This window comes from Phoenix dactylifera, chromosome 3 (genome assembly GCF_051530095.1).
Source record: "Phoenix dactylifera cultivar Ajwa chromosome 3, Ajwa_hap1_PhDact_Kaust_v1.1, whole genome shotgun sequence".
Classification (NCBI taxonomy): domain Eukaryota; kingdom Viridiplantae; phylum Streptophyta; class Magnoliopsida; order Arecales; family Arecaceae; genus Phoenix; species Phoenix dactylifera.
Window position 1 is genome coordinate 45,040,007 of NC_143192.1, and position 16,150 is coordinate 45,056,156.

The 16,150-nt window shown below is 45.1% G+C and overlaps 1 protein-coding gene across 23 annotated transcripts in view; it reads right to left on the reverse strand.

Annotated features, from left to right (window-relative positions):
- LOC103708494 (putative serine protease EDA2) overlaps window positions 1-16,150 on the reverse strand; it is a 36,720-nt gene that overhangs the window by 18,298 nt on the left and 2,272 nt on the right. For 10 of the 23 annotated variants that reach the window (XR_016399913.1, XR_015976464.2, XR_015976465.2 and 7 more), the window contains exons 3-9: window positions 14,833-14,988; window positions 14,014-14,196; window positions 13,627-13,743; window positions 11,900-11,953; window positions 11,744-11,815; window positions 1,127-1,238; window positions 885-981 (exon numbers count right to left, since the gene is read on the reverse strand). Coding sequence is in view for 17 of the 23 variants with exons in the window: in XM_088718612.2 (XP_088574738.2) it covers window positions 885-981; window positions 1,127-1,238; window positions 11,744-11,815; window positions 11,900-11,953; window positions 13,627-13,743; window positions 14,014-14,196; window positions 14,833-14,988 (791 nt within the window). In the remaining 6 variants the exon portion in view is untranslated. Of the gene's footprint in view, window positions 1-884; window positions 982-1,126; window positions 1,239-11,743; window positions 11,816-11,899; window positions 11,954-13,626; window positions 13,744-14,013; window positions 14,224-14,832; window positions 14,989-16,150 lie in introns of all 23 variants that reach the window. The other 13 variants (XR_015976462.2, XR_015976461.2, XM_088718610.2 and 10 more) reach the window with 3 other exon arrangements.

Consider the following 16,150-nt stretch of genomic DNA (forward strand, 5'->3'; position numbering starts at 1 on the left):
AAAGCTTTGAAGAATGCTTGAGACATGTAGGTCAAACCATGGAAGCTCTGGCTTTGCATCAGGGGGATTGACAAAGTATTTTGAAGATCTGGACATTGGACATGATAGTTATTGCATGAACTCCATTCTGTAACTTTGTCAAATCATTGCTGAAATATGGCAGCTGCACTGCCAGTTATTGCAGAAAGAAATTTTGGACTCACAAAAATCTGCTTGTATTTCCTTTTTGAAAAGGCTGTCATATCAATATGTGGACCGGCAGTCCCTCTCTCTGTCCAAAGGCAACCTTAAACCATGAATTTATTTGGTTCAGCTTGCTCCTCTCTATCATCCTACACAGATGTTTATAGGTTTTCTGTTTTTTCTTAATGTCTTTCAAAAGAATCATTTCCTTCCTCAAACCTCCCATCCACAATCTGGCTTGTGATGAACAAATCTGAAGAGTTCCCACTTATCCCTGTCACAGCCTAGTTTAGGATCAGTCCCTTCCTCTAGTTCCAACTTCATACTTTTCTTATTTATATTTCATCTTTTTTATTTATTTTTGCATTTTCTTTATTTTCTTTCAACTGTTTAGAGAATGATATACCAAGTCCCTCTCTCTCTCTCCCTCTCTCTCTCTTTCTCTGTGTCACTCACTCTTTAAGGTAATAAAATTTTATCGGACGTGAAGGATATGGATAGAAATGTTAACAGAAACCAAGTTATCATTTTTGAATTAATCAGGTTATTAAATAATTAAAAAACCTAACAAATTATATAGTGGTCTTTCTGGAGCAATGAAATTATAATAGAAATTTAACATATGTAGAGGAAATGTAGAATACTGTTAAATCATACAAATTAATTGAAAACTACATATAAACTATTTAACAAAACTGTACCTTGTATCAATTTTTGAAGAACGGATACTATCATTTTGGGGTGCCACTTGGAAATATGCAACCTCAGTACAAACTTGGAACCACCAGAGTCGGTTAGCTGGCAAAAGAACATATAATCAACAGATGTAACATGCCAAAGCTAAACATAATGATGCCGTATGATGCACATATTTACAACAAATTGTCCACCTTTACTTCCATAGCAACACATGCCAAATCAATAGCCCAGGTTAACATATTACCACTCTCCTCTACACCAGGAGTTGTGTTCTTCAAATGTTGCTGATCATAAGTTAAAACTGATGCTCCAAATTGTCCAAGGTAATAATCTTTCACATAGCTAGCATATGTTTCCTGCATGACCAATTAATAATAGATTGATGTAGATTAAAATCTTACAAGAAGACTTTCTGATAAGTGCTTACACTATGAAAATTATAATGAAAGATAACTTAGCCAAGCCCAATCTTCATAACAAGATGTCTGATCATTAGGCTAGAATAACAAGCTTTAGTATAACTTGCATGGAAAATGATCTAGGAGCATCACCAAATATGTTGTGGACCATTTTGGTAACTTCAAGTAGGTTTGGACAGGGTTTTGGAGCAAGATCTGCCACATCCATTACTCGATTGTGAATGTAACTTCTAGAGACTATAACTTTCTCATATACCTCTATTTTCAGAATGCTGATGTAAAACGAAGCTCTCAACGAGTACTATGGGGGTGCGAACATCCTCATGGGGTTAGTAGCATGGTAGCATATAATGGACACGGGCTTACAATGATGTTTGGGCATAAAAAAGGCCAGTCAAAATAAAAGTTTTTTTTCGAGTAAGATTTTGATTGACTGTCTTTCAGTTTGGGAGGAATTAACGATATGATAGAAGGCAAAGGTGATATAAAAATCAATATCTAGCTTTTTAGTATTGTTTTCACTAGTCACAGCTATTTAAGGAAAGTTGTAACCTCTTCCAACTAGAAAAGAAATATTGATAGACCTCACTAGTATAAATAAGGACCTATGTAGCAATTTTATTTATCATTAATGAAAACAAAATGGGTATAGAGACCTACTTTGGCAATTCTCTGTATCATCTTTTTTATAGGTATGTGTTGAGCGAGTAGAAGGAATTTCCTCCTTCTCCCTGTTTGCATAGAAAAGATGAATAGAAACAAGATGAATATAAACAAGATGAATAGAAACAGAACCAGTGGAACTTCATCTATAGTTTCTATACCTGTGATGTTACTAGCAGCCAGCAGGTCAAGAGTGTAGAGTGTTAGTACTTCTCTAAAGCATGGAAAACCCATTCAAATCCTAGCACATAAGACATTGTGCATCATGTCCAATGCATCAAGTTTCACATACCAGTGAGCTTCTAGCAATATAGGTACATATTATTAGTATTTGATTAGAGAAACTGAAAGTGTGTAAAGAAGCTTTACCACTTCTTTCAAAATTTTAATTTGTTTACGATTCTGAAGGACTGAAAACCCTATATGCAACTAACATTAACAAAAAAACACTGATTTGAGCAGGTTAAGCTAAGCATATTTAGAAAGAAAACCATATTAATGTCTTTGAAACATAAGTTTAGAAGAAAATTAGGAGAATGCGTGGAATATTTGCCTCAAATGAAAGGTTGCATAAGAGGAAGAGAAACATAAAGATTGCAGAGTGCTGGTTCTTGCAAAAAGACCTCTACAAGAAATGATGAAAGCTGTTAGTCAAACCGAGTAGCAATATTGGCTTGCTAGGTCACAGGCACAACATGATAAAGTCGTATGGTTAGGTTGTAGTTGTACAAGGTTTGCTATATCGACCCATACTGCCCTATACCAATCGTAATATATGAGCCCAAATGGTCCATATCGGTGACCAAGCAAATTCACCCCATACTACCCAGTTTCAAGCGGTATCATGGCTAAAAGTGAGAAAGAGTGTTAGAAATCTGTCTCAGTATGGGATGTCTACCCTACCTTACCGAACTGATAATGTGTCGATACGGTTCTCAATACCGGTTTTGCAGACATTATAATTGTGACTATTAGTGTTGTGGTTCAAATTTGGCCCGAGGGTGACCACGCCGGGGGAGTCGAGGAAGCTGCCGGAATGTTGAGGAAGAAGGTAAGCCACCTCCCGTGCGACAGCGTACCTGCACAAAGCCTCACCGGTGGTTTCGGTGAGGGCCCTCCGACGCTCAAGTTAGAGTGGAGCTTAGTTAGCCAAAAGGTTCCCTGAGATGTTACCTGTTGGGGCTATTTATAGTCCCCGTAGAGGTACCCAGGTGGCGGAGGTATGGCCCGTCCTCATTATGGGTGGAGATGGCTTTTAGCTAGATGGCGTACAGCTAGAGCTTACTTGAAGCGCACGGCGTAGGCCGTTCTTGTGAACGGTAAGGCGTCGATAGGTATGACGGAATATAGTTGGAGCAGCATGGCGTTGTCCTTGACTGTCGTTGGCCAGCAAGCGAAGCATGGCGCAGTGATGTCGTACCGTACGTCCACGTAGGCAGACGTGGGCACGCACGTGGATGCGGTCGTGGGCGAGGCCGAGCTCAATGAAGGATCCCGGCATGGATTCGGCGAGGTCGGCTTGGGGGGTGCTAAGGTCGGCCTAGCTTCCTCGACCCCAAGGTTTGCTCGATAGGGCGCCCCGAGCTCAAGGGTCGGAGCGTGTCGGCGAGTATAAAAGGTGCCCTGAGCTCAGTCGGAGCACGTCAGCGAATATAAGGGGCGCCCCTGGCTCGGCCAGGGCATGTCGGCAAGTAAACCTGTGGTCGAAGGAGCTCTTGGGCTCGTAACCCGAATAGTTTGGCACCCTGAGCTCGGGCTCGGGTCGTTGCTATGATCATCAGAAGAGGTTGACGCAGGCCGTAGTAGCGGAGAGATCCGATCGAGGTCAGCTGAGGCTTCGGCGGAGTCCAAGGTCGGACTGGTCTTTCGCGGGACCGAGGTCCGGCTCAACCGGTGTTGGAGTTTATTTGGCTGAATTGGGTGATCCTCTTGTTGTATGCAGGACGATCCATTTTGCCCTCCATCATTTGCCCCCCCCGACTTCCGAGGTCGAGTTGCTCTTTGGCTCGGGTGAAGAAAATAGCTGGACTATTAGTCGTCCTGCGTTTTAGCCAAGTGCTTATGAAGGTGCGCGCATTGGGCTGAGCATGCTTCGTCTTATTGGAGGCCGATCACTTCTGGCTGGGCTCCGCAAGCCAAGCTTGAGTGGATCAGACTGCCACACCAATCGAAGCGAAAGCGGCCGTGGGAGCTCTTTAATACATTGCGTGCGCGCTTCTTTTCGAGGTGTTGCTGGGCGGAACACGAGGGGGCCAACCATCAATGCCCCGTCCTCCGAAGTGCCTCGCCATAATGATCAGTCTTTAGTGCTGCGATCTGAAGAGATTTGCTAAAACGGCTCTAGGGCTTGCCGCGTAGTGAGACCTGGCCGCTTGGTTACTCGAAAAAGCCGATCAAAGCCGTTGAGGTAGGCTATATAAAGCTTTGGAGAGACTTTGGGGCTCTTATTTGATCTTCAGCTTTCCTTCTTCCTTCCGACTGTCGTTGTTTCTCTTGAACTTTCTAAAAGGCTTCCGGAGTATTTTGAAGCTTCTTGGCGGGCTCTGTTCTCAGTTTTCGACGACTCCTCTCCTTCATTTTCTTCTCCGGTGGAACTCTAGGTAGGCGTCTTCATCCTTCTCGGTTGCTCGGAGTTCTTTTTCTATCTTCTTTCGCTTTAATTTTCTGTGAGCAAGGCGATAGGATCACCCTCGAGAGCCCTTGTGCTTAGTGCGGGCCCCCCTCGAGCTCGAATTTCTTTGCCAGCAGCGGAAGCCGAGCTCGAGGTGAATCATGACTCGTATGAGATCGACTCAAACATGAGTGAAGAGGAGCTAGGTCTGATTCAGGCCCGGTTCTTCATTTCTTGTGAGTTCACCCTGGAGCTCCCAGAGCCCGGAGCTCGAGTCGCTGACCTCCTGAGGGTCGGATCGGGGTGTTCGTAGAAACACTCCGAGCGGGGTTGAGATTCCTCCTGCACGGGTTCGTGGACGAGCTTCTGGCGACTTATCGCCTAGTCCCAGCGCAACTCGCTCCGAACTCGTAGAGGATGATAGTTGGCTTCCTCGTTCCTATGCCTTGCACATAACCTACCCCCCTCAGTCAAGGTCTTTCGGAGTTGCTTTGTATTGAAAGGCAACCCTGCAGACAAAGGATGATGGTACTTCTCCTTTCGGAGAGGCCGCACGCTCTTCCGAGGTGCCCCTTCCTCCATCCATGGGTGGAAGCGTAGCTTTTTCTTTCTTTCCTCCGAGCAGTCGTGGAGGTTTGACCCGATCTCGGGTTCGCCGCGGGTCGCCGTTAATAACAAACTCCCCAAGTAGTCACAGCTCGAGCAGGTGACCTTAGACACGCTGCTCGGCTTGGGAGAGACTCCGGCGGTCTCCGACTTGCTTAGTGAGGAGGACTTGTTGAATGTTGGCTTGAGCTAGGCTCATCCCGAGGGTAAGGGTACTGCAGTCATTTTTCTTTCTTTCTCGTCCCCTTTTGTGTTGGTTTTTGACTACGTTCCGTTGTCAAAAATTGCAAGGATGATGTTTGACCCCGAGACTCTAATGGCCAAATACCGCAAGAGGGTGGCCGCTTCGGATGGAGCTCGATCCGAGCAAAAGTCGAAGAAAGCCTGAGCTGCCTCAGGTTCTGGCGCTGAGCGGCGCCAGCTCGGGATCATCAACGCTGAACCTGCTTGGCCTAAGCCTGAGCAGGTCCTACCGATTAACGTCGAGCTGCCCCCACGGACCGTAGGAGGTGCAGTAGAACAGGCGGTCGCGGCGCCTGATGGAGCTCGGAGTGCCCAGAAGGTTGTTCGGTCGCTCCAATCGGGTCCCGAGCCAGGAAGCGGCCTCGGGGTTCCGCTTTCTTGTGAGGTCCCGTCCTCTTTTGGGGTCACGACCTCAGCCAGAGTTCATCCCGTTTCCTCCGAGCCTGAAAGAAGGCCATTCGAGCCCGGGTGCCAAGTATTTGAAGACGACACGGCGCTGGAGTCCAATGATGTCGCCCACGAGCTCGTTCATTGTGCCATGCTTCCGCACGACCGAGCTCAGCTGGAGGAGCTAGGGTTTGCCGGAATTGTCGACGAGGCCTATACTACCAGCATTCTGGTAAGTGATGTCATTTCTGCTCGGATGTTTGACCTCGGTTAACTTTTATTTTCTTGCGCCAGTCCCTCCATTTAGTCAACATGTTGGCGAGCATCGCGCTCGATTTCCCAGAGTAGGTTTGGAAACTACGGTCGGAAGTGGAGGTTGCAAAGCGACGGATGGAGGAAGCCGAGGCCCGAGCCGCGGATGCCTTGCAGCAGCGGGGGGAGGTAGAGCAGAAGTCGGCGGCTGCCGAGCAGGGGCGGCAGCAGGCCGAGAGAAAGGCTAGGGCGGCCGAGGCTCTAGTCAAGGCTGGGCTCGCCCAACTTTGGGGGATGGAGGCCGAGCTCCTCCAAGCTCGTTCGTCCTCCAAGAGTCGCATTTTGGAGCTGGAGTCTGCGCTAGCCGGCCAAAGGCACGAGGCCAAGGTTTTAATGCTGAGGGCCGAGCAACTCGAGCGGCTCGCCAAGGAGCAGGTCCTGGTGGCCGTCCAGAACTTCTGCGAGTCCGAGCAATATATGGGCGAGCTAGCGGAGGGGGCGACTGACGCCATGATCCAGGGCTTTGAGAACTGTCGGGATCAGGCCTAGAGACTTTGCCCTTGAGTCAACTTTAGCGGCCTTTGCCCATGTTTGACTGGGGCCACCGACGCGGAGGTCGGAGATGGGGTCGAGATAAGCGAGCCTGCAGAGGTGCACGAGCCTGCCGTCGAGGTGGTGGACCTTATTGAAGTTGCCGCTGGGGCCAAGGCAGAGGTTACCGCCGCTGAGGTCGGGACGGAGGACGTCACCGAAGTCGAAGCGGAGGCCTCTCCCGAGGTCGAACCCGAGGTGGCCCAAGCCGGCTAAGCTTTCTTCCACCTATTTTTCTTTTTCTTTTGTAATCGGCCACTTAGGCCTCTTTTTGCTTTTTGCATTCATGCCGACTTCGAGATTGGCTCTTTTTTGTATTCGGCCTTTGGCCTTTGAATAGAATATACCTTGGTAATTTGTATTGTTGAAATCTGACAAGGAATTTCGAACTTATCCTGCCTTGTATTGCGCGGTCAACAGAATCCGAACTAAGGTGTTAGCTTAACCTTCAAGCTGTCGGGTAACTTTTGCTCAGCCTTCATTTTCAGCTTAGAGAAGTTTATTAGATCGAAGAGCCCACTGTTTCCGACCTTATTCTCTAGTGCTCGGAGCCCCGCTTCAGCTTTCGAGCTGTAGCTTGCTAGGGCGTCTTTGAGATAGAAGGTCATCACGAGCTTCAATGCTCTCCGGCTTCATAGGTTTCCGTAGATTCTAACACATGCGCCCGAACCAAAGTCGGGTCACTCTCAGACTCTTCCCGAGACCGAGGTCGGGAGAGCTTTTTCGGCTTGTGGTCGATTTTCAAGGCGGTCTTGGAGAATAAGGTACCTGCATCGAACAGGCCCATGGCTCTTCATTCGGTACCGTAAGGCGCCTTGAGGCCGGCTCAAGGGGCGATGTTGGAGAGTAAGGAAAACCAGCTCGAGGATAGAAACCAGCTCGAGGATAGGCATCAGCTCGAGGGTAAGCACCCGCTCAGGGATGGAAAATCCGTTCGCAAGAATAGGAACGAACTCGAGGGTAAGCACCCGCTCGAGGATAGAAAATCCGTTCGCGAGAATAGGGACGAGCTCGAGGATAAGCACCAACTCGAGAATAGAGATGAGCTCGAGGGTAAGCACCAGCTCGAGGATAAAGAATCCGTTTGCGAGAATAGGGATGAGCTCAAGGGTAAGCACCAGCTCGAGAATAGAAAATCCGCTCGAGGTCTCGAGAATAGAAAATCCGCTAGGATCAGAGGCGGGAGAGCTCATCCCTATTCTCGAGAGAGCTCTTCATCGACTCCCCGTTGTCGCCGCAGGGCGCCCCCTACTCAGATGAGGGGCGTTCTTGTAGCTTACTGTGGTCGGGGAAGCTCTTCGACGGCTCCTCGTTGACACCGCAGGGCGCCCCTCACTCAGATTAGGGGCGTTCTTGAAGCTTACTGCAGTTCGGGGAGCTCTTCGACGGCTCCCCGTTGACGCCGCAAGGCACCCCCCACTCAGATCAGGAGTGCTCGTGTAGCTTACTACGGTCGGGGGAGCTCTTCAATGGCTTCCCGTTGACGCCGTAGGGCGTCCCCTACTCAGATCAAGGGCGTTCTTGTAGATTTGGATCCTGCGGCCGTTGAGCACTTCGGCTCACGGTTGACACTGCAGGGCATCCCGAGCCGAGCTTGAGGGATGACTTTGTAGATTCAAAACCTGCAGCCGTGGAGCACTTCGGCTCACGGTTGACACTACAGAGCGTTCCGAGCCGAGCTCGAGGGACGACTTTGTAGATTCAGAACCTGCAGCCATGGAGCATTTCAGCTCACGGTTGACACTGCTGGGCGTCCCAAGCCGAGCTCGAGGGACGACTTTATAGATTCAGAACCTGCAGCCGTGGAGCACTTCGGCTCACGGTTGATACTGCAGGGCATCCCGAGCCAAGCTCGAGGGACGACTTTGTAGATTCAAAACCTGCAGCTGTGGAACACTTCGGCTTATGGTTGACACTGCAGGGCGTCCTGAGCCGAGCTCGAGGGACGACTTTGTAGATTCAGAACCTGCAACCGTGGAGCACTTCGGCTTACAGTTGACACTGCAGGGCGTCCCGAGCCGAGCTCGAGGGACGACTTTGTAGATTCAGAACCGGCAAACGTGGAGCACTTCGGCTCATGGTTGACACTACAGGGAGTCCCGAGCCGAGCTCGAGAGACGACTTTGTAGATTCAGAACCCACAGCCGTGGAGCACTTCGACTCACGGTTGACACTGCAGGGCATCCCGAGCTGAGCTCGAGGGACGACTTTGTCGATTCGGCGTTACGTAACTCGTATCGTGGAGACAACCGAGGCATGTCGAGTCCATTAAGACATTTCAGAGACGCCTTGAAGAAGTCACAGAGGGTGATTTTATTGACAGCACAGTGGGATAAAAATCCCTAACCTAGAGGGGCTAAAGTTCCGTCCGGGGGTTGTAGCGACCCGGGCTATTGGGGATGAGGCCTCTTCCCTGCCCCCCGAGGTCAAGGGGCCGCTAGCATGTGGGATACATGGCTACGACGTTGATGGTGCCCGCGATGGGATGATTGTCGTTCTGCCTGTCGCGCGGCTCCGAGCTCTATCCCTCGAGCTCCCCTCTGTCGGCTTGACCATGAACAAACCGACTTAGCAGACCCTGGTGGATAAGTGCCTCGATCTTATCATGGAGCTGGTAGCAATCCTCCATGTTATGACCGTGATCTCTATGGAAACGATAGTACTTGTCTGAATGTTTCTGCGACCCTGATGGTCGCATTTTCGATGGGGGTCGGAGGTAACCGCGACCTTCAATTTCCATGAGGATCTCATCTGGAAGGATGTGAGGGAAGTGTACTTCCTAAACCTTTGGAGGGGGTACATTTCTTGGGCTTCTGGAGGGGAGACATCGGGCGAACCGGGCTTCCAGCCCAGGAAGGATCTCTCTTGCGCCGGAGGGAGTTGCTTCTCGATCGACTGCACTCCTTATGGCGTTCCGCGGCTTGATCTCGGAGCATCTGGATCTGAAGCTCCAATTCCTCGACTTTCTTGTCGAGCTCGGCGACGAATGAAGCTCCTACCGGATGGAGGCCTTGAACGGCCGCGGTAAGTATTTGAACTTGCTGGACGAGCAGGTAAAATTGCTCTGGCTGGACTTGAAGGGTTTGGTCCTTCATGATCACGACTCAGACCCTTCCTCTAGCGCCAAATGTTGTGGTTCAAATTTGGCCCGAGGGTGACCATGCCGGAGGAGTCGAGGAAGCTGTCGGAATGTTGAGAAAGAAGGTGAGCCACCTTCCGTGCGACGGTGTACCTGCACAAAGCCTTACCAAGTGGTTCTGGTGAGGGCCCTCCGACGCTCAAGTTAGAGTGGAGCTTAGTTAGCCAAAAAGTTTCCTGAGATGTTACCTGTTGGAGCTATTTATAGTCCCCGTAGAGGTGCCCAGGTGGCGGAGGTATGGCTTGTCCTCATTATGGGAGAAGATGGCTTTTAGCTAGATGGCGCGCAGCTATAACTTACTTGAAGCGCACGACGTAGGCCGTTCCTGTGAACGGTAAGGCGTCGATAGGTGTGACGGGATATAGCTGAAGCAACATGGCGTTGTCCTTGACTGTTGTTGGCCAGCAAGCGAAACATGGCGCGGTGACGTCGTAACGTACGTCCACGTAGACGGATGCGGGCACGCACGTGGATGTGGTCGTGGGCGAAGCCAAGCTCGATGAAGGGTCGCATCATGGATTCGGCGAGGTCGGCTTGGCGGGTGCTGAGGTCGGCCTAGCTTCCTCGACCCTAAGGTTTGCTCGGTAGGGCGCCCCGAGCTCAAGGGTCAAGACGTGTCGGCGAGTATAAAAGGCGCCCTAAGCTCGGTCGGGACGTGTCGACGAATATAAGAGGCTACCTAGGCTCGGCCAGGGCGCGTCGGCAAGTAGACCAATGGTCGAAGGAGCTCTTGGGCTTGTAACCCGAACAGTTGGGCGCCCTAAGCTCGGGCTCGGATCATTGCTATGGTCATCAGAAGAGGTTGACGCAGGCCATAGTAGCGGAAAGATCCGACCGAGGTCCGCTAAGGCTTCGGCGGAGTCCGAGGTCGGACTGGTCTTTAGTGGGACCGAGGTCCGGCTCAACCGTTGCTGGGGTCTATTTGGTTGAAATTGGATGGTCCTATTGTTGTGAGCAGGACGATCCATTTTGCCCCCCATCATTTAAGTTGCATCTAATCAAGTTTCTTAGGCCTAAAATTTCTATCAAATTGAGATTGTGCTGATCCTATACTTCAATCCAACCCAATTGATGAAGAATATCGTCATCATCACCCCTTTATTGCTAGGTAGGTTTGAGGTCATCATTATCACACCCACACCCACATTTCTCTTCCCCCTTTTCATCTAGGCAAGTTTGAGGTTTGAGAAAGGATTTAATAAGGTCAAGCTCAAGGCATTATTGGACTGGGTAAATTTGGACTTGGCATATGTGCAAAGCGCAATTGTGGCAAAGTGGGTGACAACGCAAACAAAAAATTTAATATTTCTACAATATAACAAGAATAATACAATCACCTATCCTAAGAAATAAAATCATCATGAAACTAAAGATTAAGCACACAAGAATTCGTTACTTCCATCAAGACAACAATAATGTCTCTTGGAAATGATGGGGATAAGCATAACCATCAAACTATGACCTAATTATTTGGGAGTACAGTTTAGTGTAATATTCAATATAAAATCTACTTAATACTAATTGTGGCAAAGTGGGTGACAACGCAAACAAAAAATTTAATATTTCTACAATATAACAAGAATAAAACAATCACCTATTCTAAGAAATAAAATCATCATGAAACTAAAGATTACGCACACAAGAATTCGTTACTTCCATCAAGACAACAATAATGTCTCTTGGAAATGATGGGGATAAGCATAACCATCAAACTATGAACTAATTATTTGGGAGTACAGTTTAGTGTAATATCCAATATAAAATCTACTTAATACTATGTCCAATTTTTGAAAAATGTTCAATATGGCGAGGAAAGTTCATAAAATGAATTATCATACAAGGTGAACACCAAACAACTTTTAAAGAACTAAGTAATAGATCCAAATATTACTGAACTAAAATCAACTTAGGACATGCACAACTAGGCAATGGAAAGGAGAAGGAGCATACCACCAAGTCTTTCCCATTTTTCTTGGCATCAACAAGTGGGGAACATAGAACATCTGGATTGCCATACTGAAACTGAAAACTTTGAAAGCGCTTTGTTGAAGTACTAAAATACTTTTAGAGCTTATATTCCATTGCAACCATAAAAATTATGCTTACCGCGATGACTGCAGCATCGGCCAATAAGTACAAAAAGTCACCATCATCTTTTAGCTGGAATTACAAGGGGGAAAACTCATCACCACAATAGAGTGCAAACTAAAGGGTTGAATACAACTTAAAGTACATGCCATTTAGATCTAGGTGGGAACAGTATATATACCAACTAAAAATCAAGCTTATGTAGATGAAAATGAACTTGCAAATATTTCTTTCTTAGATCAAGAATTGTAGTAATGGGTTACCATTTAGCATCACTATAATTTAATAAGAATTGTGTTTCAACTGAAGCATCAATCTCCTCAAGGAAAACATAAATACAATAAGTTTGTCAATGTAGGTGAATGTAAAATGGGTATTAGAAAAGCTGAGAATGAGGAAGTCTCAGCCTCTCAGGCCTTAGAAAGACCAAGACATTTCGCACTGCTGTACACAGCTTCTTCCAGGTGGCAAATTTGGGAGAGATGGCATGTCATGTTGTTTATCTCCTTGCATCACTCTGTTAGTAAAAGTAAAGAACAAACATTTTATTTTCTTTTCCACTTAGTAAGATCAATCCATATTATAAACTTCTAAAATCTCCTTCAGTGCAACAGCAAGTCATTCATCATAGCAGCAGTCACTATGATTCTCCTTATAATATCTCTAAAAAATCCTGACAGCTCAACATAATAAAGGACAATTGTATAGCAACTGAAACTACACATCCAATATTAAACTATTGGATCAAGCAATGACAGTGAGAACAAGTATCTATTTTACATTCTCCTTTTGCCGTTCAAAATGAGGGTTGAGTTGACAATAACAAAAAGTCATGTTATAATACAGGAAAAGGGTGACAAGTTGATGCCACTTAACTTTCAAGGAGGACTTTAGGTAACCATATAACAAGGCATAGTGACAATAAATTAAGATGAAGATAATATAAAAGCTCTGAATGCCACATGCATAACTAATCACCTAAAACTGCAATATTGAAAATCTACCTCAAGGGCTTTAACTAAATACAGATTTTGGTTCGTTATATCCACCTGTTTTATATGTTACCTTTTATGCACTATTTCTTGCATACCTGGTATTCAGGTATCTCAAATCCAACACATCAACATCCAAAAATAAGACCACTATCACGCAGATTTATAATTTTATATGCTTTTAAATAGGCTGATGATATTCCAGAGCTAGTTTTGTTGTCCGAGAGCAATGTATTGCAGACTGACTATTATGCCCCTTTAGAACAACAGGTTATTCAAAAGAGTGGAGGGAATAATAGTAATCTACAATTTATTGTTGTGGAAGCAACAATGCTTGTTCCCCCTTCCTTTGTGTGTTGTAAACCATAGTAAAGGACAAGGAATAATAATATTGACGGTCTCTCTCCCTCTCTAGATATAATCATAGATCTAAGGCTGATTGGCATGGCAGTCCATGGCATGATAAACATCATGCCAATGCCACACTTGCATGTAACACTAGCAATATACTGACAACATGCCAATACTTGGCATGCTGCCATGCCGGTGCATACCAAGCACAGGCATGGTACTACCGTGACAGTGCCAGGCCGACACACACCGGCAGACAATGCTTCTATCATTTTGTGTATGTGTCCTATTTATCCATGTAGTAAATGAATAAAAAAATCTTGAATGGAGTTTAATAAGACTAAATTGGCCTCAAGACAAGTTATAAGAAAAATAAAATCAAGACTTGATTTCAGAAAATACCAAGACTGCACCAAACAGCTTCTTCACTGAACTTCCATTGGACTGAAGTTGTTCATCAACTAGTTTGGTTACTTCTTGAAGGGCAGCTTTACATTCAGCACCAGCCGACTCTCCAATCTGAAGCAATATGAAAATAAAGAAAAAAGACGACAAGGTATGATCTTAGTTCATCTTTAAGGCACAAAATATAGGCAAGGAGTTGAACTATAGAGCCACAGGAAGGCAGTAACACAAAAAAAAAAGGGTTGCATCATATTCATGTTGGAAATTACAAAATGATATTAACTGAAGATGGACAGCTAAATGATAAAAAAATTGAGAAAAAATAGAAGTACATAATATGACTCTACATTGATACATATGTAAAGCAAGCATATGCTTATGAACCTGCTTGTCAAATTCTGTGAAGTTGTAGATAGCACGAACAACTGCAGAACTTGCAAGACTTCCACATGTTAAATGAGGGAACTTCAAACGGAACCAGGCACTGAGTGCTCCAGAATATGAAACACCAAAAACAAACCAGGAATTTTCAACTTTTGAGAGATTGTATTTTGCATTCAAGTATTCCTGCAGAACAAACAAAATAGTAGAAAGCTAAAAAGATTAGAAACAAATTAAGAATAGAGAGAAGGGGAGTTCAAAGGAAAGTGGGTAAGTTTAAAATTTGGAACATGTTCATTCTATAGGGAATTCTCTTTTTTAAAAGAAGAAGAAAATATGGAAAACTGTGGCTGAAATAAAAGTTACGGTCTATGTATTTGATTGCAATTAGACTTCCTATATTGCTGCATTCTTAAACTCCTGGATTCTGCAGCAATTTATTTGAATATATACAAGACAAAACAGAGCAGTCTTCATGCCAATGCTTCCAATTATGTCCAACACCAAAACCAGTCAAAGAGCTAATGAAAGAATATTAAGGCAAACATGGGATATGGATGTTTGTCTGGTGCAGTGTAGCATATATGAATGAAATACTTAGTACAGATCAAGGTCATGAAGTATAGAAATTTATAGACCATCAAACTTCTAGGCCAAACAAAAAGGTAAATAGAGAACTCCCAACGATGTCATCGTATGAAGGCAAAAAAATGAAAGCTGATTGAAAAACAAATGAGAAAGGGAGACACAAAAATTTTAGCTTAGAGGAAAGGCTAGCAACTATTGGCTTGTTGCGGCAGTTTAAGTAAATATGGCAGTCACCTGATAATACTGGCGGAAAACTGCCAAGTCAAATAAAGCCTGCTTTGAAGACAGAAATCTTAGGTTTTCTGTTGTTAAATACTTGAAAGGGGAACTCTTCCCATAGTAGCGATGCTCAAGAGAAACCAAAGCAGCACCAAACTTGTTTGCCAATACCTGCATCATGAAATGAAACATAGAAAGTGACTTTGCAAACATGCAAAGCTATGTGAAATGAACAATGAATATTAGGTAATATCATGTGTTGTTAGCATAATCATTTCTATAAAGGACCACACTAGTGTACGAGGAAGGTTTTTCAAATCCTTCTCACAATTTTCACCCATGCAAGCTTAATAATTCCCTTTTTTTCTTGTCCAGCCCATCTCACTTGCCTCCCATTGTTAACTTTCTGATCATAGTGTTCACTGTTTTAAAAAAGCACTTTATGTGGCCGCATATACCAAGGCGGCCCCTAGACTGCACCACACAAGCTATATGCAGTCCCTTTATGTACTGGGCCATATAAGCAGGCCACCCGGGCAGCCCCATATGCGCCAGCATACTGTATATGGACCTGCATATTGCATATGCTCCTGCATACCTTAAGTGCTTTATGTTTTGTCCATTTTGTTTATAAAGTATGCACTTCAAAGTTTAACCTTTTTTATAGATTTCTAACAATACTTTATTGCAATTGATAGTTCACTGAAGATCCACAAAACCGGAACAAAGCACCGTATCAATACCTTACTAGTTCGGTACAATATGGTAGAGTAAGGTACGTAACCCATACTGACATAAACTGGAATAAAGCACTGTACCGGTAGGTAATAGTAGTTGGCGTACGACCCTGCCAGCAGCTAATAATAGTATTGCATCGATTACAGCCTATCATGAGTATAATAATGATCTTAGCATTTAGTCTAAGAGAAGTAATTTGACCTATGGCATGGTTAAATGGTAGATGATTTATGATTTTATTTATGCTATACGCCTAAAACTATGTTTATGAAATATTGATGATTTATGCAAACATGATTGGCTTTATGATTTGTTTTATTATATTGTACTATGAAATGCTTTATTTTTGTAATATCTATTATTTTTCTTAAATGTGCATTGTCATAGAAAAACTCATGCTTGATCCAGTAAAGTAGTGTATGGTTTACTTACTGAGTTGTGCAGCTCATATCTCTTTTTATTTTCTTCTTCCAGATGAATAGGATCACTAGGAATGAAGAATAGTCTAGTCTTAAAATTCGCATTAGCAAACTTTATGATTTTCTAGTAGAATTTTAGTTCTCTAATAGATTAGAAATTTGTAGTTGGTGACTTT